Source organism: Gorilla gorilla, chromosome 14 (assembly GCF_029281585.2).
Source record: "Gorilla gorilla gorilla isolate KB3781 chromosome 14, NHGRI_mGorGor1-v2.1_pri, whole genome shotgun sequence".
NCBI lineage: Eukaryota > Metazoa > Chordata > Mammalia > Primates > Hominidae > Gorilla > Gorilla gorilla.
This window is the reverse complement of record NC_073238.2, coordinates 122,560,855-122,586,523: the sequence shown is the minus strand read 5'-3', so window position 1 is coordinate 122,586,523 and position 25,669 is coordinate 122,560,855. Positions and strand designations below refer to the sequence as shown.

At 39.4% G+C, this 25,669-nt stretch overlaps 1 protein-coding gene across 2 annotated transcripts in view; it reads left to right on the top strand.

The window, feature by feature from the left end:
- The first annotated feature begins 2,668 nt into the window (after nucleotides 1-2,668).
- Nucleotides 2,669-25,669, top strand: part of NALF1 (NALCN channel auxiliary factor 1) — a 697,686-nt gene continuing 674,685 nt past the window's right edge. The window contains exon 1 of one of the 2 annotated variants that reach the window (XM_063697515.1): nucleotides 2,669-4,486. In XM_063697515.1, coding sequence (XP_063553585.1) covers nucleotides 3,572-4,486 — 915 coding nt within the window. In that variant the 5' untranslated portion in view covers nucleotides 2,669-3,571. The remainder of the gene's footprint in view (nucleotides 4,487-25,669) is intronic. The other variant, XM_063697516.1, reaches the window with a different exon arrangement.

Below are 25,669 nucleotides of genomic sequence, written 5' to 3'. Positions count from 1 at the left end.
CCCAATTCCTATCTATCCCTAGTCCCTCTTAAAATCCAACTGGAGTTTACTGCTCTACTCTGAAGTCTCAAAACATGCTAATCTTCACAGATTACCTTGTATTGTAATTGTTGGCCTAGTTAGTATTATCTGCCCCTTGACTAAGCTTCAAGAGGCCAGACATGGTCTTTTATCTGTGTTCCAACAGTTCATTCTAGAACCAACACACAACAAACAAAAGTCAAATTGGTTCTCAACAGTTTACTTTCAGTGGGCTTGCGTCCTTAAAATTGTCTTTTATAAAAATATCCTAATTCATGAGAAACATTAGAGGAAGGCAAGGCCCAGCTTACTTAAAAATAAAGAATTAACTATAGTCTTACATAAAGTAAAAATAGATTTAACACTATTATTTTAATGCAGTATATAAGACTTTTACTAAGTATCACTGAACTACCTTCTGAGACATTATTTTTACTAGATCTGAATAGTAATAAGTCACAGAGTCCTCTTTTGCTTCGGTTCCTTGTTTGATAATTATGAACCTTTAAATTTATATTGTTTGTTTATTTTATTTCCCCTAGTTTTCGTTTTCTTTCTGATTTAATCACACATGCAGAGTAAGACATTGGATGCTAATAATCTCAGCCACCATTAAAATGTTTGTGTCTGATTAAAATTAATGCATTATTGAAGGGAAATATATTGTTATCTAATAAGTGTGGATGTGTATTCTATCATACTTCAATCCTTCGAAAATGCTGGACTAGTGAATATCACAAAACAGGAAATTAGTAATACAAAATACAAATGTTAGGAAGATGCTGTAAAATGAAAATACTGATTATATCTGGGTGTTGATATCACCATGACTTTTTAAATTGCTCTTTTGATTTTTACACCTTTTTTACAATGCACAAACTGTACTTGTATAATAATAGTTATGTCAGCGAGAATGTATGCACTCGTATTTAGTTAAGAAATATTGTGGCATGTACAGTCCTGATTAATAAACAATCTGGTTAATAAATAATAATTTTGTCTGTATTATGAGGAAAAACTGACATTACTCAGAAATTCAACACACTGAAATCGAAAGTACTAGAATGATCTACTTACACAAATCGTCTTTTAAAACACCACATGACACTTGAGTAAACCAGCCATCAAACAGGACGCAGCTTTTTGATGATCATTACCTATAGTTGGTAAGAACTGAAAATCTTTAGGGGTAAAATTTAGTGTATACAGTACCTTATTACGCAGCAGAAGAGGCTAGTAGGTCGAATCCTGCCCAAGAGGTTTTGCAATTTTTTCTTTAAAAAACACCTACTTCTCCCGCATCCCCAACACCCACAGCGCTCGTTAAAGGAAAATGGATACGGATGCCCCATCCCTTTGGTTTCTCAATGCATTTTACTTAGAACGAGGTCACCTAGTAAGACCCATGTGGTGAATGTGCACCCGGGCGGGGCATGAGGGTCCTTGGAAAGCACCGCAGAGAGGGCGACACCGCAAACCGCTGTCCCACGCGACCCCCGGGGCGAGCCGGGGCAGCGCTGCACTCGGTGCGCACCGGCAGCGTCTGGCACCTACGCCACCTCCTGCTCCCGCGGGTCTGGCAGGGGCAAGGGGCGGAGTGGGCAGGATCTTCAGATCAAAGGAGACCGATGCTTGCCCACGGCATCCAGCGTAGGAGCCGGAATCGAGGTGACCCCAGATTTTCCCAGAGTGTCTGTCTCCTTTCCCTTCTCAGAACTCCGAGAGCCAACGCTAAGGGGCACCAGAGGCTCAGACTGCGGCGGCGACTCGCCGGCACCCAGCTCGCCCGCGGCTGCGGAGGTCCTCGGAGGAGCCCACCCGGGAGGGGGTCTGGACGCAGGCAGCGGGGGCAGAGGGAGGGTCGGAGCCGCTCCAGAGGGTCCAGGTCCGAGGAGGAGCCCTCGGAGACGCGGACGGTGCGCGCGGAGGGCAGGGCTAGGCAGTGACCCCGGGTGGCACAGGGTTTACTGTTTCTTCCTAAGACTCTGTGAGGCCACTTCTAATCGTTTACTTTAGAATAGGAAAGAAAACAGACAAATGGGTGGCTGTCACCCAGGCAGCTACACGGTCGATGCAGGTGCACAGGCGTGCGCGCCATTCTCCCGTGTCACACAGCAGGACGGAATAACTGCACGCACTGGGAGCGATGGATCTCGGGGTCCGGGATCCGAGACGCATTCAGAGACCAAATGTCACCTCATCCCTCCTCTAGCCAATTCGAGCTTCCTCCGCGGACCCCCACCTTCCATCCGAAGTGGCTCGGTCCTTAGTTGAGAGGACTCTGCCCAGACCCTCGCACCAGTAGAGACCTCTGCCCGGGCGCCTGCAACTCGGACGCTTCCCGGAGCCAGAGCGTGCGGGCGGCGCGGCCGCGAGGAGCCTCACCGGCCATGCCGTCCGCAGTCTGACTTTTATTTTTCTCTTCAGTGATTAAAACAAAATATCGTGGACAGGGGGACGGAAAGGAAAGAGCAGGCGCCTGAGCCCGGGGAGCCGGGCGGGGGCCCCTGGGCCCCGCAGCCCCGCGGCCCCGCCGCCGCCCGCCCCCGCGCGCCTTCGCCCTCCTCCCGGGCCGAGCCGGCGCCACTGCGCCAGGATGGAGCGAGCTCGGCGCGGGAGGAGATGACGCAAAAGCCAGCGCTCCCCCCAAAAAAGTGTTTCTCCAGGACGAAGATGGCGGCAACTTAGCCCGCGGACTGAAGATGACTGTGGCTCTCGGGAGGCCCAGCCCAGGCGATTCGGCCCGGAGCTCCGCGGGAGGCGGCGTCAGCAGTCGGAGCCCCGGCGGCGGCGCCCGCGGGCGGCCCTGCGGCAGCGGCGGCGGCGGCAGCACTTAGAGCGCGGGGTGGGGGGTGGGGGGGAGGGAGCGCCCCGCCGGAGGCAGCCCAGGCTCCGGACTCTGGGAGAGCCAGCGCGGAGCAGGAGCGGGAGGCGGAGGAGAAGAAGAAGGAGAAGGAAAGGAAGGAGGAGGAAGAGGAGGAGAAGAAGAGGAGGAGGAGGAGGAGGAGGGGAGGCGCTCCGGGCGCCGTCAGTGGGCAGCGGAGGCGCGGCATGCCCCTGGCAGGGGAGAGCGGGCTGGGCTCCGCGGGGCCATGGGGACCCGCGCGCTGACAATGCCTGGGTGACCGGAGCCGCGCCAGCCACCCTGTCACCTCCACCATCGCCCCCTGCACCCAGCCTCGCCACCGGCCACCAGCACCAGCCTCCTCCGTCTCTCTCTCTCTCTCTCTCTCTCTCTCTCTCCATTATTGTTTCCCACTCTACAGAGGATGGGGTCGGCTGATGATTAGGTCGGAAGCAAGTCAGACCTTCCTTCAAAGCCTGGTAATATTTATGTAGGCAAAAGAGACAGAGAGAGATAAAAGAGAGGGAGAGGGAGAGAGAGAGAGGAGAGAGGGAGAGGGGGAGAGAGAGAAAGAGAGAGAGAGGAGAGAGAAGAAACGGGAGGAGGGGATAAGGAAATTAAACCCTTTAAGTCAATGCATATTGTGGTGACACCGGCACAGGCGCCCTCACGGTGGAGTCGGCCAGGGCTGTGCGTTCCCAAAATATGACCAGGGGTGCTTGGATGTGTCGGCAGTATGACGACGGCTTAAAAATCTGGTTGGCAGCACCCCGAGAGAACGAGAAACCGTTCATCGATTCCGAGAGGGCTCAGAAATGGCGACTGTCTCTGGCATCTCTCTTGTTTTTCACAGTCCTGCTCTCTGATCACTTGTGGTTCTGCGCCGAGGCCAAGCTGACCCGGGCCCGGGACAAGGAGCACCAGCAGCAGCAGCGGCAGCAGCAGCAGCAGCAGCAGCAGCAGAGGCAGCGGCAGCAGCAGCAGCAGCAGCGGCGGCAGCAGGAGCCCTCCTGGCCCGCGCTCCTGGCGAGCATGGGGGAGTCCTCGCCCGCCGCCCAGGCACACAGACTCCTCTCCGCCTCCTCGTCCCCCACCCTGCCCCCCTCCCCGGGAGACGGCGGCGGCGGCGGCGGCAAGGGCAACCGAGGCAAAGACGACCGGGGCAAGGCTCTTTTTCTAGGAAACTCTGCCAAGCCCGTGTGGCGCCTGGAGAGTTGTTACCCCCAGGGCGCGTCCTCGGGCCAGTGCTTCACGGTGGAGAATGCGGACGCGGTGTGCGCCAGGAACTGGAGTCGGGGGGCGGCCGGGGGGGACGGGCAGGAGGTGAGGAGCAAGCATCCCACTCCGCTCTGGAACTTGTCGGATTTTTACCTTTCGTTTTGTAATTCCTACACACTTTGGGAGTTGTTCTCGGGGTTGTCCAGTCCCAACACTTTGAACTGCAGTCTGGATGTGGTGCTCAAGGAAGGCGGCGAGATGACCACTTGCAGGCAGTGCGTCGAGGCTTACCAGGACTATGACCACCATGCTCAGGAGAAATACGAAGAGTTTGAAAGCGTGCTCCACAAATATTTACAGTCGGAGGAGTACTCGGTGAAATCCTGTCCTGAAGACTGTAAGGTAGGAACCCTCGGGGGTTTCCCCCTTTCCTGCACTTTCCTGTCTCTGCTTGGTTGGGGTGTCTTCTCAAGTTTATTATTATTATTTTTTGGCTCTGGTTTTGTTACTTTGTGTTTTCTGCGGTTATTAAGAGCTTGGCTTGCTGTTTGAGATGAGAATACCTGGTGGATTGCTGGTGGACTGACTGATGCCTTCTTCTGGGAGTCCTTGGAAGATCAGGGAAGTCCCCGGTTATCTGAGATAATCAAGCTGGCACTTTAACTGTTTCTTACATTCATGCAGTTGGCTCAAACTGTGTTACATCTTTTAAGGAAAGAAAGTTGAAAAAGTCTTGTCAGGAAGATAGCAATGAGACTGCACACTGATGCTCACAGGTAAAGTCAGAAGAGTTCGAGACAGGCATGTGTGGTTTGCAATATAGATCTGCACACAGGAACGCTCTCATAGTGACATCATTAAGTTGGTTGAGCAAGAGAAAGTGGTTGTAGTTGTTTCGGTAGTTAAAAAAAATTACCTGTTTTTACAGGGGTAGTTCTGGTTGTTCAGAAAGTCTGAGGGCCTACCTGAGGATATTTACTTTTTTTAAGTTTCCTGTTTCCTCTTTGACATTTGTATAATTATTGATCTGGGACTCACTATGAATGAACAATTGTAATTAGGTGTCTGGTGATTGACTAGCAATAGGCTATTTATCAGACACACTATGTAATTAGCTTGATTTTCAGTATGCTTTCCAGAAGTATTAAATAGCAAAACGTTGATGCTGTAGTTAAAATTTACTGAAATATTTAATAGTCTGTATTATATTTAAGCTCTCCCTGTTCAGTGTAATAAAGAATATAACCCTTGCTGATGGGCAAATGGGAAGCCTGCGCAAGTTTCTTAAGAATTGGTCGATGCAAATGCAACAATAGGCGCAGGTTTTAATAGAAGCGTCTCTGTCCGTGGTGCTGAAATGAGATTTACCCAAGAGCTGTACTGAAGATGAAGATACTGCAGTGACCTTTAGTAGGGAAGATGTAAGACAGTATCTCTATAAGCCTTAATGTTTTGTTCCAAGGGTAATTTCTTACACAACACAATAAACGGGTACTGCTTTTCAAGGGAAATAATACACCACATTCTCTCTCTTTCTCTCCTACTTTCCCAATCCCATATACAAGCAGAACAGCTGTCCCTCTGTCTCACTTGCGTTCTGCTGGGAAAATAAAGTCAAGGGTGGTATAGATCAAATAATTTTGTGACTTTTTTGATAAAAGAACTGGACTAAGGGATGCCTATTTTAAATGAACACAGTCGAAGGGCCATATTTTACTTTGGGCGGATTAGTTGTGCTTTTGACAATTAAATTAAACTCAAACTGACCTTGCCTTATTCTCATTCTTCAAGACCAGAAACACAGCTCTCTGAAAATAGTAAGTCTGAATTTACAACATTAATTTAGAGTGATACTTCACTAGACAAGTGTATCTTAAACTTTTTTATCTATTTTTTTTAACCATATCACTTTAACTTATGCCTGGGAATAAAACTTTAATGGTAGAAATTAATAATGAATAACTACTGCAATAATTGCAGTTATTTATTTTGACAAGATATGTTGCATTGAAATTGTAAAGAAAAGGAAACTCTACGTCTGCTAATTCTACTAATAATAAAAGGATTGCAGAGGGTTCAGTTTAGTTGTGTTTAAGAGTGGTACCCTGTAATAATTATATTTGCCTCCTTCCCTGCATGTAAACCCTAATTTCTGATAATTTCCATTTGTATAACTCAGTATTTAAAAGACAGTCTGTATTGATAATAGACTGCAGCGTATTTTCAAATGAGCATGCCAAATACATCTTAGTTTAAATGTTCAAGTAAATATATTAAAAAGTTTTCTTTCCCCTTAACCTAAGTTACCTCTCAACTGTATATTTACATCATTTACATAATCATAGCGATAAAGTATAGTGTAAGTTAACTCATTTATAACGTTATTGCCTACTTCTGGATTACGTTTTTTTGTAAAGTAGAAGTTAACTGTAGGCACAAAAAAGCACATTATAAAAACCTTAATTTCTTTAAAAACTTAGACTTCACATTGATAAGTAAATGCAGACACTTGATTTCTTATCACCGCAATGGAGAATTAATTGCATGTTATGTCGTGCAGACACTTATTGGTTGTGGGGTGTTTTTTTGTTGTGGTTTCTTGTAAACTTGAAATATTTATTCCATAATAGCTGTTGTCAAAAATTACAGTTGCAAATTTGAAGTGTGGTGTTCTTGGTTTAAGACTCACAGATCAATTGATTATATGTAGAAAGGGAGTAGAAGCATAGTTTCTTAGTTTAACATATAATTTCTCTTTGATTCTGAAAAAGCCACAAACACATTCACGTATAAACTATGCCACATTACTTAAAATGTTTTTTGTCCTTGAAAGATATGCCTGAGTTTCTTTCTGAACACTTTTACTTATTTCAGATGGACTTATGCCTATGAAATGACTATCATTAGGAGCCGTGCTCAAGATAGAATTCTATGCAAAATTTTTCCTTTCTGAAGGCATCTGCAAAGTCATAGGCTACATTAAAAGTAAATGTATTATATTCCTGTAATTGGTAATATTTTCATTAAAATCAATTTTAATTTATAATTTATAAATATATTTATTAAGATTGTAGAGAAAAGAATACATAAAATCATGTTAGCACCACAAATTTTTGGGGTACATATTTTAGAAAAACTATATTAACTTTATTATACTCATTTATAATTAAATGAGTAATGCAGTGATTTCTAAATTTTAGAGTTAGGATGAATTATTACTTTCCAGTTACATATTCTGCCCTCATTCAAAATTGCTAGATTTCATATAAAATAAGAATAAATTAAATTTCATTTTGATTTAAATTGTTTAAAAGGCTTTTTGACCAATTATTCAAAAGAAACCCCTCAGAATAGATCTAATAAAATTATAGTGTCTCAAACTTATAGTAATTGCTGGTCAAATATAGATTGGATGTACTTCTGTATTGCAATGTATCATAGAAAAAAATGTGCACTCAATATTTTTAAATATTCTGATAAATGTAAATATATGCATTTATCTGGGAAATTATTTATGAATAAATAAAGAACACGAGATGTTGACTGTATCATTAATACTATAGCATTTTGCTACATTACATAAATTGAGTAGTAAATACTACAGCAGAAATTTTCCCCTGTAGTTTACAGTGTTATTTAAAACAATGTTTTTGATGCATAATAAAAAACTGACAAAGCTACCAAAATTTTTAAGTTGTTCGACAATATTAAAAAATGAAATATTCTAAGTTACAAAAGTACAAATATTTATTATAAACATGCTTGATTTTTCTTAAATACGTATTTTCTCTTATACATGCCATTCTTTAGTTCCTGAGAATTCTTGCAAATGAATATAAAAGTGAGGAATTTATGGGATATAAACTTTTATTTTACAGACAAATTTCTAAAGTTATTGATAGCTTTATTTAGTTACTATTCCCTCAAACAGTTGGTCAGTGTAAGTGGGTTTGAGATTAGATTGCAAAATAAACCATTGTACCATCTGTACTTTAGTTCTCTCAGTATAAATTGTAATTTTTGTTCTCTCAAGAATGTATGAATGCTCACATTTTTATTTTTACAATCTTATATTAAAGCAGATTATATTGCTTATTTTTATTTAACAGACACTGACCAAAAGGATACCTTGCAAGTATTAGGCATGTATAGCAGGGCTTTCTCATTTGCATCACTCACAAACAATACCCAACTAGTTTGAGAACATAGAGTTTGGTTTACATAATGTACAATTTGAAAAGAAAAAAAATGCATCTCTTAAATTCTTATGTATTTTAGTGTTACACACTGAAGATTCATAAAGACATAGTTCTCACTCTGTCGCCCAGGCTGGAGTGCAGTGGCGCAATCTTGGCTCATTCAACTTCCACCTCCCGGGTTGAAGCGATTCTCCTGCTTCAGCCTCCCGGGTAGCTGGGACTACAGGTGCGCGCCACCACGCCTAGCTTATTTTTTGTATTTTTCATAGAGATGGTGTTTCATCATGTAAGCCAGGATGGTCTTGATCTCTTGACCTCGTGATCCACCCGCCTTGGCCTCCCGAAGTGCTGGGATTACAAGTGTGAGCCACAGTGCCTTGCCAATAAATAGTTTTTTAAGAAGAAATCAAGTATCTTACAATTTTTTATCACTTAAATTTTGAACCAAAAATATTTTGCTCTTGACTAAGTGCTATTGTAATATCATGTCACTGTTCAGAAGTGTGGAGTACACATCTATAAATAGAACCTTTTAATATTCTACCACTTTATTTACAAATAATTTTTATAGTGGAATTGCTTCTCTACAAGATCAGTCTGACCATGCAGATGACTACTTAAAATTTTTTTTATTGATACATGATAGTTATACGTATTTTTATTTCTTTAACCAATAGTAAAGCTATTTATGAGGTTGAAGAGAATATCATAATCATTTTAGTTTATGGTTTATGTTTTTTATCTTCTTGCTCCATGTACAACTATTGATTTATGATTTGTTTTATTTTTATAGAAAGATATCCAACATTATATCTTATTATTAGATATTTGTTTTCTCACAGACCATGGAATACATATTTTTAGTTTGAACTTGTAACTGGGTCAAACTAGTGGCTACATAGGTATGATCACAAAGTTTAAATAATTGCTGTTATATATTGTTTTTAACCTCTTTTATTAGATGAAGTTAGTGTCCACATATACACGATGAATTAAAGTATTAACAAAGGAAATCAAGCAATGCTCTCATTCTCCTTCACATGTAAATCATAATTCATTAACATATATTTTTACCATATTTAATGTACGAGAACAAATTTATGGATAACTGTTTCAAACAAAAGACTATTTTGATTTGAATGATGTGAACTATTGCTTTAATTTTAGTTCTCAATTTCTTTTAAAATCTTTATCCACTGTGTTGATCTCACGATGACTAAGCACCAAATATTTTGTTGTTTATATTGATCTACATTGCAAATATATTTTTTTCAGTTAACATATACTCTAGATTAGTGGTCTTTGGGGTCACAGTGGAACATCCCGGAAATCTTTGAGGGCGCTAAGGCCAGGGCATCCGAACCCTAAGAGATTCTGATTTTATCGTCCTGCTGGTGTCATGGGTCTGGGCTCTGTCAAAGTCTCCCTGGTGATTCTGATGTGCAGCCAAGGTTGGGAACCACCATTCTGGTTCACAGTGACAATTGATATAGAATGACCTTTCAGCTCCTGTATCTCAGTAGTACATCATAATCCCATTTGCTCAACTGATGAAAGTATAACTCAGATATTTTTAAAAAGTGGTAATGGCAGTAAGACATATCCCAAGGGCAGGGAACGAATTTCTATTGATGAGACTGAGGAAGTGCATGAGAAGTGAACTAACTGGGTCTCAGAGTTGGGGAATGTGCTAGAAGGGATCATGGAGAGAAGAAGATGGATGTGTGGAGGGCCAGAGTTTTGACTGTTTAAGGTTGTGTCAGGCAACTATGGATTTTCTATATTTTAGCCAAGGTTGTAATATCAGTCATCTTTTTTATTTTTTAAGTTTAATTCATGAGATACTATATAAAGTTAAATTTAAATTTTATCTAATAAGAAATCAAGCATCATTGTAATCTACATAGTGGAATTTCTTCAGTGTAATGCTCTAATTTACTCTGATTCTTTTTTTTTTTTTTTTTTTTTTTGAGTTGGAGTTTTGCTCTGTCGTCCAGGCTGGAGTGCAGTGGCGTGATCTCAGCTCACTGCAACCTCCTCCTCCTGAGTTCAAGCGATTCTCCTGCCTCAGTCTCCCGAGTAGGTGGGATTACAGTAGCTGCGATTATAGCCTGCCACCATGCCCAGCTAATTTTTGTATTTTTAGTAGAGATGGTGTTTCACCATGTTGGCTAGGCTGGTCTCGAACTCCTGACCTCAAAAGATCCACCCACCTCGGCCTTCTAAATTGCTGGGATTACAGGCATGAGCCACCGCACCCACCTACTCTGATTCTTTAATACTGGAAATGAGAGATGGTTAACATGACTTCTTTCTTTTCAACAAATTGTTAATGACTTACAGATGTATTGTACTGGAATGCATGAAAATATTTAATTCTTGGGTAGTTTTTTAAAATTCTTGGGCTTTTAAGGTGTTAAAATATGGTAGTTGATTTTCCCCACTTGAAGTTTTCTTTCTACATTGAGTCATTTACAAACAAAATTTATAGAAGCTATCTCAGATGGTTAAAGATCCTGCAAAAGATAGATGTTTAATACCTGTTTAAATACCGTTATTGATCTTAGCAGTAGAACATGTGTGGTGGGTGAATGCAATAATCATTTCTTTGGAAATACATAGGGATTTTGTATGTCAGCTGCTTCATTTTGCACAAGAAGGAAAATGAGTTCAATCAACATTAAGAAATTGCTGACTTAGCCTCTTCACCTCTCAGTTTTCCTTTCCTCCTTGTCAATGTGCCTTCTTTCCATCGCTGGGTCCTCTCCTGCCATTTGTTAGCTGCATTTCCAGAGCCTGTGTACCGTGGGAAACTCGAAGTTCAGAATTCTTTCTTTTCTTCTCTGTACCTTCATCTCCATCAAAAAAGATTAATCTCTTTCTTATGGAGCTGTCACTGACTTTGTTTATTTGAATAGAAAACTGAACTAAGACGTTAAATAGACGATCATTACTAAGTATTAACTCTTACAGAAAATGACTTAAATCACCCAGAAATTTAAGCCCTAGAGCAATCTTTAATAGCAGGTAACAAGCTTCAGAATTTATTAGATGTCAGAAACTATTCTAATTTGTTTAATCATCACATCAACTTTATGAGGTAAGTATTATTACAGATTTTACAGATGGGGAATGTGAGGACATAAAGTTAACTATCCCAAGGTCAAACAGATGGGTTATTAATTAATTAACCTATTTTGAGACAGTGTCTCACTCTGTTGCCCAGGCCAGAGTGCGTTGGCGCAATCTCAGCTCACTGCTACCTCTGTCTCCCAGTTCAAGTGATTTTTATGCCTCAGCCCACTGAGTAGCTGGGATTACAGGTGTGCCTCACCACAAATGGCTAATTTTTTGTATTTGTAATAGAGATGGGGTTTCCAAATGTTGGCCAGGTCTTGAACTCTCCACCTCGGGTGATGCTCCCACCTCAGCTTTCCAAAGTGCTGGGATTACAGGCCTGAGCCACCGCACGCAACCGAGATGGGTAATTTAAATATTAGGGTCACTTCATCACTGTAAATGTTTTCTTTTTCCTTTTGATTAGAAATATTTACAAACATCCCAAAGAATTAAGACATTATTATAATAAACCCACATATAACTGTCTCATACATTTTACAATTATTACGAATTTTGCCATATTTACTATTTCTATTTAGTTTTAATTTATCATTCAAAACATTTTTCGATGATATAGCAAGCAAAGAAGACAGAAATGTGAGAGTCCTGGGCAACTAGGATGGATGGCCAGGTTTATCATGTCAAAGGCTTAGGTAACCTGAATATGAGTGAATAATGTGAAGATCAGAAGAACATATATGTTTCTGATTTCACGTTTAGAGCTGAGTAAAGAAAGGATGTGTGTATGGTTTTGGTGGGATGGAAATAAACCTTGGAGATTGGTGATAATTTCTATGAATTCATAATTTCAATATGGCAGAGTCTTTTAGTCTGGTATATGAAAAGACCTTGCCTAGGGCTTGATGATGCCCAGTAAATGGGAGCAATTCATTAAAACCCATGGGAAACATCAATAAAATTAATATAGTCCTCACTTGAGATCTCATATAAATTTTCTGTATAGAAGACTGATTTACAAGACGTTTATAAACAGACTTTGCATATTGTATGGTAAATCCTCTGATTTATTGCACCTACATTTATTGTGCTTCTCTAGAAAGATGACTCAATTATTGAACAACTGTAGAGTAAAATGGAAAACATAAGTTCAGTTGGAGTAAAATGTTTCATTCCTAAGGCTGGAATTTTTTTTCTCTATTTTAATTTAGAGATTAACACGTGCTACATTTTAGATTGACTGGATCCTGATAGGTGCGTAACCAAAGGACTTGAGCACTTTGGTTCACAGCCTTTTAGAGAGGACAAGGGGAGAAACCATTGTAGTGATCCTCCATCTCCTGTAAACCTGTGGGTAGAAATGGTCTTGGGAAACGTTTTGTGTTATGTCGTCTGTCAGGCATTGGAAAGCCATGTGCCTCCAGATTCCACTGTAGAAGATGTGAACTTTGTCCTGCACCCTAGATTTTCAGCTTTGTATTCTGTTATGGTTGGTTGTCTCTGTTGTTCTCTACTTCACTTGGCATTTATCCAGTCAGCCATAGTTAGTATTTTTATTGATTGAGGACTGAGATGAAGTGGGTAACAGATATCCTTGATGTCGAGCTAGAGCTACCAGACAAGGCAAACCTGGTAGCCATGACAGAGAAGATGGAGCAGGTTGAAGAAAAGGCTGGAAGCTGTGCTGCATGAATGAAAACAGGATTACCCTGAGATAGAGAAGACACAGGGAGACACAGCAAGGTGCTTTAACTTGACGAAAATCGTCCTGTGGAAGGAAGTCTTACTATCCAACGCTTTGTGTTGCTTTAGGGGTGAGAGTGAGGCTCTGTGTGCAGGTGTTTTGGCAAGAAGATCTCTGCTCTACATAAGGAAGAGTGTTCTACTAAAGGAGTTGCTCTCCTACAAAAGCAAGGGCTGTCTGAGGAACTCAAGAGCACATTTCCACAGAAGATGTACAAATGGGATGGGAGCTGTCGGCCACCACCTTAGAGAGCATCTTTCCTGTGGGTTGCAGGTTGGGCTACATAATTTTAAACATTCCATCCAACATCCTTTGGCATAAGATGAGGCACCCGGAAGTGACTTTGCATGGTGAGATGGTACTTATTGCCAATGAAATTCCATCACATAAAAAAAAACTATTTTTTTAGCCTAACACCTTGCTCACAGTAGTAGTACTTTGATTTTAAAAAGGAAAGCTTGCCAATTTCAACTTTAAATTATTTCTCTGATTCCTATTCATGTTATCAGTGAGAATAATTTAAAAAGTAATGAATAAAGTATATATACTTACCCTAGACTTAGACAGGAAGTGAAACTAATGGATAAGTAATTGTTTGCTCTTGCTAATATCAAGAATATATACTGTCTCATCTCTTCTGGTCACAAACACATCAAGCATTATAAACTCTCAAAGAACCCTCTAGAGCAAAGCAGGACTCAACATTATGGTGGTGCTGGGAAGGAGAAGTTTTCATATGACCTTTCTCCATTGGTTTCACAGCACTTCTTTGCACATGGTTACTCATGTCCACATCCAATTCTTTGGGGACATTATCAAAAGAACTGAAGTCATTGTATACAAATTCTTTCTCTTGTCCAGGTGCGGTGGCTCATGCCTGTAATCCCAGCACTTTGGGAGGCTAAGGCAGGAGGATCGCTTGAGTTCAGGAGTTTGAGATCAGCTTGGGCAAGATAGTGAGACTCTGTCTCTACAAGAAAATTTTTAAAAATTAGCCGGGCATGGTGGTGCATACCTGTGTCCCAGCTACACAGGAGGCTGAGGTGGGAAGTCATTTGAATCCATGAGTTTGAGGCTCCAATGAGCAGTATTCATGCCACTGTACTCCAGCCTGGATAATAGGGCAACAACCTGTCTGAAAAAAAAAAAAATTCTCGCTCTTAGGGAATTCCACTTCTTCAATAAACAAGTTCTGTCATAATAATGTTATCATCCATATGTTATTCATTCCCCACAAAAATTCAACATCATGGGCAAACTCAGTTTTCTTTATCAAAGCGGTAATTAAGACTTAGGTTAAGAGTGTGCGAACGTTCTCATAGGTTAGTATGGCACATCCAGAATTCAAACCCAGGAACACCTGGCTCTTAATCTCTTGGGTTTACCTTCACTATTACCTTATACTGCTCACTGTGCCGCAAGTCTTTGCCCATGTCTGGTTGCCCTGTTGTTTCTTTTGTTTTTGTTTTAGAGGGAAGGAGGTGGAGGAGAACAGCAGGAGTGGATAAAGTATACAATTCTTTGGTACATAAAAGATAACGTAACTTGCTTCATCCAGAATGTGTGTTGTTGTGGCAGCTTGGTGTAAAGCAGGGGTGTCCAATCTTTTGGCTTCTGGGGGCCACATTGGAAGAAGAATTGTCTTGAGCCACACATAAAATACACTAACACTAATGATAGCTGATGAGCTAAAAACAAATCACAAAAACGTTTTAAGAAAGTTTATGAATTTGTGTTGGGCCACATTCAAAGCTCTCCTGGGCTGCCAGCAGCCCACGGGCCGGGGGTTGGACAATCTTGGTGTAAGGAATGAGCATAGGCTTAAGAGTCAGAGAGGCCTTGATTCCCAGGGTGCTTTCACCAGTTCCTGTAAAATGGGGATTGGTGCATCCAGTTTAAGGCAGCACCCAGAGATACAATGGAGCAAGTGTGTGGTGAAATGTGGCTAGAGCTTCCTTTCTGTCAGCGAAACGCCTCTGCAAAGAGGTGACCCCTCCCTGCTACACCTCACCAGCACTCCACTGTGCCTGCTCTCTAGATGCTGAGCGGGTAGAAAAGATCCACGAGGTTATCTGCCTAATCTCAGTAATTGGTTTCTTACCAAAAGTTGGCCTTTTCCTAGTCCAAATGACTGCCTCACAGACGTTTTGAAGTAGGTTTCCATATAGGTCTGTATTTTTTTTTTTTGAGACGGAGCCTGTGTCGCCAGGCTGAAGTGCAGTGGCGCGATCTTGGCTCACTGCAACCTCCGCCTCCCGGGTTCAAGCAATTCTCCTGCGTCAGCCTCCCGAGTAGCTGGGATTACAGGTGCACACCACCGTGCGTGGCTAATTTTTTTTTGTACTTTTAGTAGAGACGGTGTTTTGCCATGTTGGCCAGGATGGTATCAATCTCTTGACCTCGTGATCTGCCCGCCTCGGCCTCCCAAAGTGTTGAGATTACAGGCGTGAGCCACCGCCCCTGACCCCAAATAGGTCTTTTTAAAAAGGCATGGGTAATAAATTTAACCTCAGGAATCACGGTGACCCTAGATAGCTGCAGAGTTTGGAGAGAAGCAAATGTTTTTAAAAAGGTCAATGTGAATCTTAAATCATTTAAAATCGGGTATCTCCGGCCGTAGTGAACAGCAGACTGGTGGTTATGGACCACTAGCCAACAAGTTGTCAGGCAGGTATGCCTTCTCAGGCAATGGCCTAATGCCGCAGTCCAGATGAAATAGTGAAATAGCGAGAAAAAAGAGAGGCCACAAGCATGAAAATGCAAGTGACCTGCTTTCTGGAGGTTTGGCCAAGTATGGCAGGTTTCAGATATATTCTGTGCGTCCCGGAAAGTTTCTAAATATATATATTGAATATTAAAAGTCACTTATGAAAAGATGAATCCTTTTATATCATTTCAGCTTTGGCTTTTTTTACACCGAATGTTCGTTTTTATTCAGTGTGCCTGCAAATTCTAGTAAAGAGGAGAGAATTCAGCTCTGAGTGAGTAAAATCCTATCTGCATAGTTTTGCTTCATTGACAAGAAAACGGAGTATTTGCTGTCAACTAAATTGGATTTCTCCATTAAATGAATTAGCTCTTTAAGATGATTAAAATAGTTGATCCAATCTTTAAGTATTTTTTAGTATTTTGTTGTCCTTACAACTTAGTGGGTGAAACAATCCAACTATTTCTATGCTATTTCACCTGCAGTGAGTCAAAGGAGCTGTTTTTTTGATAAAATCAAACTTTTTAAAGTTTTAAAGTCTTTTTTAAAAGAGTACCCAATCTATTTTTGTGTGTTTTATTTAGTCTTTGGTAAATACATTTCTCATTTCTAAATAACTGCAAAATCTGTGGAACATTAGGAAAGTCTATTGATATTTATGTCTTAAATCCTTAATTGTACATTTAGAATTAAATTTATTAGTTTAAATTTTAATTTGTGGTATTGTAGTATTGTGATACTAAGAACTCAAATTTTTTCATAGTGAAAATTTCAAAGTGTTCTTAAAGCTGTGGGGATAATCTTTGGTGTTCTCAATTGTTTCATAAAAGTAGCAACTTTACAAAAGGCTGTAATTGCAGGAGTGGTTACAATGCTTATCAGTTTTTCCTAGTTCCCTTTTTGACTGTGTCCACAGGAAAAGAAACTAAGACCTATAAATAACTACAGTTGAGACAAATACAAATATGCAAAGATTTAAAACATTGTTTTGTCAATTAATTTTCTGGGGCTAATAATCTTTCTCAGAAATGTGGTAAATCACTGATTAGGAAATGAAGCTCAGGTTTTCAATATTACAACCTACTTAGATGGATGTTAAATTTTCTCACAATAGGATCAACTTTAGTCAGATTAAATGCAAAATCTGAGCCGTGCAAATTTGCATTTCTTTTACAACTGGAGAACATTAATAATATTAAAACAATATAGCTGAAGACACTATACAGCACTCAACAATTTCCTTTTTTTCCATGTGATGACCAGAGTAGAAGAATTTTAGAAAAATTAATTTATGATAGAGCTGGCTTTGGGAAAAAATCATATTCACTCAAATATGACTTTTGATTAATTCATCTTAATAGCCTGACATTTGAAATGCATGGGACAAGATGAAGTGGCTGAAAGGATGCTGCAAATAAGCCAGGAAAACCGCAAAATGATGTTTGAGAGTTCCCGTTTCCTACCTCTGACCGATTATAATAATTTTCTCTTATCAGTGGAATGCTATCTCCATTGTGGGTTATTTTGTATGGCCCTGAACCTATACTTTTTCTATTGTGTTTTTTTGATGCCATGACAACAGATAATGTACTTAATGTGGAAACTTAAGAAAAATAATTTTCCAAGGGGCTTTTCAATCTGGTTCTTCTGATTTCTTCAAGTAATGGTGAAGGACCATTTTCTCGGTTGCCCATGCTTGTGGAATGAGAACATGAATCAGACAGACCAAGATCTGTCAGTTCTGAAAAGCCCACATGCATTTCCTCGAAATGATCACAGTGACTTTGTGCAAAGGATATGATCATTGTCCAGCGTCATTAAAGGATGCTGCATAAAGAAACATTTTAATGTCTTAATTTGTGATCATTTTCTCTGGGAATGCATTTTGTCACACAAGTGTTGTGTACTACACGGAAAAAGAAGCATAGTAGAGCAACAAATGAATATTGCTTCTTAAAAATAGAATTTTAGTGGAAACGGTTCTGAATTTGAGCGCCGTTATTATATGGCAATGGTAATTTAGGCACTGAGATACAAGGTGCCCTAAAGTGCACCCAGTTTAAAAAGGAATAACTCATCAAGTATTTCATCATGCGTGACTCATATATGGACATGGAAAAATGTAAGCCATTTATATATAAACACGATGCTTATTAAAGGAAAGGAAGAAAACAATATAATGGAAAACCTAGAAGAATACTTGCTTTTCTTTTTCTAGTTGCACATTAATTAGAACAAGATTAAAGGGCGTGGGTCAGGTGAGGTGGCTCATACCTGTAATCCCAGCACTTTGGGAGGCTGAGGCAGGAGGATTGTTTGAGGCCGGGAGTTCAAGTCCATCTTGGGCAACATAGTGACACCCCCCAAATTAAAAAAAAACATAGCCGGGCATGGTGGCATGCACTGAAGTCCAAGCTACTTGGGGGGCTGAGGTAGGAGGGTTGCTTGGGCTTAGGAGGTAGAGGCTGCAGTGAGCTATGATTGTCCCGCTGCACTCAAGCCTGCATGACAGAGCAAGAATTAGTCTCAAAAAAAAAAAAAAAAAAAAAAAAAAAAAAATGAAGGGGCCTGTAAAGCCCTTAATCCGAAAGCATTGTGCTCTTAATCTGTTACTTAAAAATTCTAGTTAACACATTTCCCTTTTCAAACGGTCCCACTTCCAACCTGTAACTGAAAATTAGATTTTACTCAGATCTTTGAAATTAAGACAGTACAGCAATTTCAACCTGACAGTTGTTCCTTCTCCTTGCTTATGAAAGGGTCGTTGTTTCTCTTCTAAAATGTAGTAAGCTCTAAGTCAGATAATTACAAAATAGTAATTTTATAAAACATAGTGTTTGATAACTTTATGACTGAACAACAGAGTCTTTTATATGGGAAATATAAATACAGTATTTTATTTGTACATGTTTCTTTATGGCTAATTATGGGTTTGAAAAGTAATAAACAGTGATGTGATCACTCCATAGCTTGCAGTGGGGATGTGTCTCCTTAATCTGGCCACTTAAATTAAAAAAAAAACTGTTTATCTGTGAACTTTTCCAGATGTGCAATTTTAAAGCTAATGTCACTTGTTTTCCAAATTAGAAGCTGTTAGCAAAATATGTCACTATTTCATTCTGCCGCCTAGTTTACGAATTGGAAGACACTGAAAAGATACTATAAGGTTACCATGTCCGGTAAAAAATTCAGACGACATTGAAAGAGAGAAGATTCCACTTAACAGAAAAAGTGACTATTTGACAACATAATTGAAAGATTAATTCAACCATGGGGGTAAACTGTCAATATTTTCCTTTACTACACACTACACGATCTTATTCAGATAACTTCCCTAGGATGTGCAGAGAAGCAAGATTATTATAACCTCCGACAAATCACCTAGGCAGGTCATATAGTTCCAAAAATTCAAATTGTTCACAGCAATTTTCTTTTTCTTTTTCTTTTCCTTTTTTTTTGGAGATGGAGTCTCGCTGTGTCATCCAGGCTGGAGTGCAGGAGTGCGATCTTGGCTCACTGCAACCTCTGCCTCCTGGGTTCAAGTGATTCTCTTGCCTCAGCCTCCCAAGTAGCTGGGATTACAGGCACATGCCACCACATTCGGCTAATTTTTGTACTTTTAGTAGAGATGGAGTTTCACCATGTTGGCCAGGCTGGTATTGAACTCCTGACCTCAGGTAATCCACCCGCCTTGGCCTCCCAAAGTGCTGGGATTATAGGCGTGAGTCACCGTGCCTGGCCAGCCAATGTTTTAAATATCGCTATCCAAACATTGTTCTGTATTATTTCGCATTATGAAATGAGTTAGAGTATCACCAGTAAAACAAGGAAGAAGCTGTTACTGGAAGAAACTGAATCCCTAATGGCCATGATTTGGCTTTTCGTGTGTATGTGTGCATGTAAAGTCTATTCCTTATAATAGAAACCAATATAAACAAGTATAATACTATGACTGCTTTTGTCATCTGATTTGAAAACAGTTTAATATCAGTCAACAACCCAAGTACAGGGAAGGTATGTGATGTAAAACATTCTTCTTTTTAAATATAATTGATTTAATCAAATTTTATCTTTTTATTTTAATTTGATAAGTGGAGAGACAGCAAAATTATGCCTAAGCTGGAGGGAAGATTTCTTCCTCTGGTAGGTAGTGGTAGTGAACAATTAGCACTTAGTGATAATGCCAGGCCAATTTATTTCATTCTGTGAAGTAGGCCTGATAATTATCCCATTTTGCAGATAAGAAAACTAAGGCCTAGGGCACAGCATTCTTAACTAAGGCATTTTAACACAATTTTACATTTATTTTTTGTCATATTACTTGGTGTAGAAACAATCTTAATTTTCAAAGGTTGCATACGAATTGTTGAAAAGGAAGAAAATAATAAATTACTAAAAGTATTAGCCTGAAGACAATTTCTAGCAACACATGAATAATTTACATGATAAAGCTATAAAATGAATTATATACCAGTGCCTTTGTTTCTCCCGTTAGATTTTGAGAGTACTCTTAAAGATAGGCATTGTTTCTTAATTATTTTTGTCTAATCACTTGCGAAGAAGAAAAAGAAAAAAGGAAAAGAAGAGAGCTTGCAGGTGGGTGGTTATGAAACACAGTGGCAGATTCTTTGACACTCCTCCAATTGAGAGTGAGTAGGGCAGAAATAATGTTCTGGGACTTCCAAGGTAGATGATAAAAGGCCATGCAGTTTTCATGCTGTTTACTGGGACAAGTATTCTTGAAGCTTTGAGCTGTCCTGTAAGATGTTCAATTAGCCCAAGGCCACCACACTGCTAGGAAGTCCAAGCCTCATAGAGAGGCCTTGGGCAGGCTTCTTCATACAGTCTCGGTTGAGTCCAGCTTTCGTGTCTTCCCAGGCCATGCACCAGACATGTGGGTGAAGCTTGCAGATTAACTTACCACCCAGCCATTTAGATCACACTGACCCCTTCAAATCTTCCCAAAGTCTTACAAACTTTAGAGGAGAGAACTATCAATATTTTTCTTTACTACACAATCTTATTCAGATAACTTCCCTAGGATGTGCAGAGAAGCAAGGTTGTTATAACCTCTGACAAGTCACCTAGGCAGGTCATATAGTTCCAAAAATTCAAATCACTCACAGCAAATGTTTTAAATATCACTTTCCAAACATTGTTCTGTATTTATTTCACATTATGAAATGAGATAGAGTATTACCAGTAAAATGAGGAAGAAGCTAAATCCCTAATGGTCATCATTATGCTCTAATTACACAATATCTTAATTCCTGAGCCACCAAAATTCTAGAACGCAATAAAATGGGTGTTGTTGTAAACTACATTTTGGGGTGTTTGTTATGCAGCAATAGATAAGTGGACAGTGTTCCATAATATTTTGATGAATGATTCTCCATTATGTGAGAGGTTCCACTGAGTAAAATCAATGAAAATTGAAATAACAGAAACCTATGTGGCCTCATGTATTTGACTGAATTCTTTTCCTGTCAGGTCGGTAATGCTGGTAAGTAGATTCTTGAAGGTATTTCAGAAATTTCCCCTGCCTGTTCATTTAAATCATTTAGTATCAAATATGACAGGATAGACATTTTGCACAATTTTTCATTTGAAGAGTTATGAGAAATATTATGTTTCCAAAAGGTAATTGCCTATGGACAGGTTGTAGATACAGTTTGAGGCTGAACATGAAGTGCCACGGAGAGACACAGAGGATGCTTAGGGAATTTAGGATAGATCACTTTTTGCATTTTTCATTGAATTATACTCATATGTGTTACTGTGTGTCCACATGTAGCAAGTAACAAGGAAATTAGCTGTCCAAATAATTAAAGCATCAAAATACAGCTGCTTGCATTTTGAAGGGAAAAGTAATTTTAAGGCTGCATTATTTGGGAAAGTTACTTGAAATCATGTTTGGTTGCTGTTTTCAAATTAATAAACCATAGTAAACTATTCCTCTTGAAATTGAATCATTTACTCTGCATTTATAACATCAAACATTCCATCTTAGAGTTTCTATCGTTCTTTAGGAGAAAAGTTACATTTTCATGCATATATTAAAATCATCCCCTCTTTGATCATGTACCTACCAACCATACTTTTGAACATTGTAAAGAGTATTAGTGCAAGTTTGCTCATTTGATTTGTTTGAAATATTTTGGGAACAGTTAAAGGTTAACAATTGTAGAAACCACCAAAGGAAACTTTGTTGTGTTGTAATCAGCAACAAAAGGCATTATCTAACAGCTGAAAGTGGCAAACAGTGAATTGTCCTGAAGGAAAGCATGAATTAGTTTTCTGACTGATTTAGTACACTTTTGATTCAATAGACTGGTTGCCATTTTTCACAGATAATTTCAAAAGTGGAATAATATTATATTTGATTTCTTCTTAAAGTTTAGATCAAAGTGAAGCAGGTTCAGCTTATTTTTCTTGCTTTGCAAAAAAAGTAGAGAATTTCATTTTATTAGTTATCTATTGCTGTGTAACAAATTTTCACACATTTAGAGACTTAAAACAAGTCGTGTTTATTATCTCACACTTTCTGTGGGTCAGAAATGTGGACACACCTTAGCTGTGTCCTCAGCAAAGCTACAGTCAAGGTGTCAGCCAGGGCTGGGGTCTTATCTGAGGCTCTGCTAGGGAAAGATCAGCTTCCAAGCTCACGTGGGTGTTGAATCCTGCTCCCTGCGAGCTGTTGAGCTGAGGATCTCAGCTGTTCGCTGTCTGTGTGCTGTCTCTAACTTCTTTGCCTGTGACCCTCTCCAAAGTAGCTTACAATCTGGCAGCTGGCTTCTTTAAAGCCAGCAAGGGGGAATGTTTCTCAGTAAGACAGATGTTTCAATCTTATGTAATGTCATCACGAGACTGACATTCTTCACCTTTGCTGTATTCTGTTTGTTAGAAGCAACTCACTGGTTCTCACCACAGTCAAGGAGAGGTGATGACACAAGACCATGAATTTCAAAAGGAAAAATCAGAGGCCCACCTTAAAGACTGTTTGCACATCCATTACATTATTTTTTAGATAATCAGAGATAATTTCACATAATGTAAAATCAGCTAAGGAAAAATACATGTTTATTTTTGTTTGATTTTGTCAATAAATCAAAGAGAAATGTTTGATAAATATTTGTAAACATAGGAGACCATCACCCATTATTAAATGCAAATAGGTAAATTAAATTTTATTAGGCATTATTCTGCATAAGGAAAATTTAGTTTTAATTAATGAAAGAAAAAAGGTCATGTTCAACTTTTCTTTTTTCCCCAAAACAATGTGTAAAATCAATTCTAAAGTTTGCCTTTATTTTTTAATTTAAGAAATTTGCTGTCATTATAGAATAATAAATGTCATGTGATTGCTTTAGAAGTCTGTTTCCTAAAAATGTATTTTGGAGCAAATTAATAAATCTTTGGAACCTGTAGTTTCTAAGTGGTGACTTAGAACTCTCATAATTAGATTGACTTACTTAGGCCATTGCAGTAATCATATATGCCTATTTAGTCATCTGTCTAAATCTCATTTGTCTGAAATGCTGCCCATAAGGCTAAATCCAGATTAAAGGTTTCAGCAATGGGATTGGAAATAAACATGAAGGCACTTTAGGACAACTGCCTTTTATGAATAGAAGTCTGGAAACTCCTCCTCAGCTATTCTGACCCTACTAGCAGATTTATTTCTTTTCACCAACTCTGGAATGCTAGATATTCTTCTAATTCTTCTAGGAGATGCATCTTTTGTCTTTAGTCCTTGATCCTCATTAAAGCATAGATTCTACATGCCTATCCTCATTACACATTTACTTTAAAGTAAGATTTTCCCACATTTTGTTTACTGTATGGTTTTGCTAGGGAGAGTGGGGTAGGAATGGGAGTACTGAGGCAGGCTGGAAAGGCAGATGGGTGTATCAATCAGGATAGACGAAGTTTCCCTGACTAATGAACATTCCCCAAATATTCCTGGCTTACAACAATTTCTGCTAAAGGTTTCTTTCTTGCTAACATTCTATGCCTTTTGTGGTTCAGCAGTGCCTCTGTATACATTTTCATTCCAGACTCCCGTCTGACAGAACAATCTCTATCTAGAACATGGTGGGTTTCATGGTGGAAGAAAAAAGAGACAGGGCCATACTCTGGCTTTGAAAAATCTAGCTCAAAAGTGATAGAGGACTCTTGCAGCTACCTTTCACTGACTGAAGCAAGTCATGTCACCACTCCTGTGTTCAATGGAGCAGGGAGGGACCTGGAGTGTGTGACAAGCAGTGATACAATCTACCAGGGGATAAGGGCAAAATGCAGAGAACCTGGGCTCAAAGAAGATAGATTTGTACATTTCAGGGCTTTGCTTATGATTGGTACTATTTTTTTTGCTGTATACTCTAATATATATATTCATATGTATTTGAATTATAGTTATTAGGTACATGAATTTGAATTATATTCAACTCTACCATTATCTTCCAGGTTTCAAGCTGTCCTTTCTCAGGAAAGTGTTACAAATAATTCTTTAGTAGTGGCATTCTTTTGGGTAGTATTATGGTGCTAAAACTGATAGAGCTGATGGATGAGACTTTGTTCACTTGTAATTTTAAAATGTCAGTAGTTTAAAAGAGAGTGGGGAAGTTAGCATGGAGGTATGTGTTTAGCAATATTTTGGAGTCTTCTCCCAAAAAGCCTAGGGGTTAAAGGATCCCGAGATCTGAGAGATTATTCTCAATTGCATTATCTCTATATGACTATGGTTTCATGAGTTAAAGTTATCCAAATAAGTGGAGAAAGATAGAATGCTTTGTATTGAAAATGGAAGACACAGTGTGGGGATAATGTTTCAGATTCTGGATTCATGCTCACTGAGTGACTGGTATGGATTTTGTGGAGAAGGAGTGAATCGTGTTAGGACATTGGGCAAGCTGACTAAGGCTGAGGTTCACCATTACCCTGCCCACCTCAACATCCACCTATTCCCCATTCCACAGCACACGCTGGACATTCTGATTGTTTCAGGAAGTGTAAATGGATCACTACAAATACATCATCACCACTTGGAAAAGGATTTCAAGCTTATGCCGCCTAATAGCATTACACTGATGTTTGATGGAGACAATGGAATTAGCCATCTTTCATCTGGACTTGGGTCATGCCAAAATGACAAAAGAAATTAGTGCATTCAACCAAAATTAAGAATTTAAAAACTCTTTCTGGAATTTTCTTTGCCATAAATGAAATCGCCATATTCCCAGATATTTTGAACTATTAAGCTATGTGTATAGTGTTCCTTTTTCCTATGCGTAATTGCTGACTTAGAATTAATGTGCTGTTGTAAATTTCCAAAACTCTAAATCTTATTTATTCTTGCATTATATCTGATACCTAAGTATTCATTAAATGTTTGTTAAATTGATATATTTAACTTGGAAAAATTTAGTTTTAGTATCATAAACATGAAAAAGGAAAGAACCAACTGTTGGGTATCCAGGCCTGCTTTGACTCTCAGAAACGCCTATCCCTAAGGTCATGCTCTTGAGGAAATTAGGCACAGTTTAGCTATGGTCTTTTTCTGTGTGGTTCTTAAAGTCATGCTGGATCACAATGTCAAAATCTTGTTTGAACTAGGGAAAAAATAATTTAAACAAATCCATCTCTTTATTTGAAAATGTATTCATTCCATTGTCAAACTATCAGTTGTTGGATTTCTTCAAATCAAAGGATGATTCATATAATTACTATATTATGATTAGCTTTATTAAGGGACTGAAGTTATTTTAATGGTTTGTGATGAATAAAAAGATTAACTGTGAAGAGCTAGTCTGTAGCAAGAACTACTGAATATTGAATTCAGTTATACTTATCGTGGA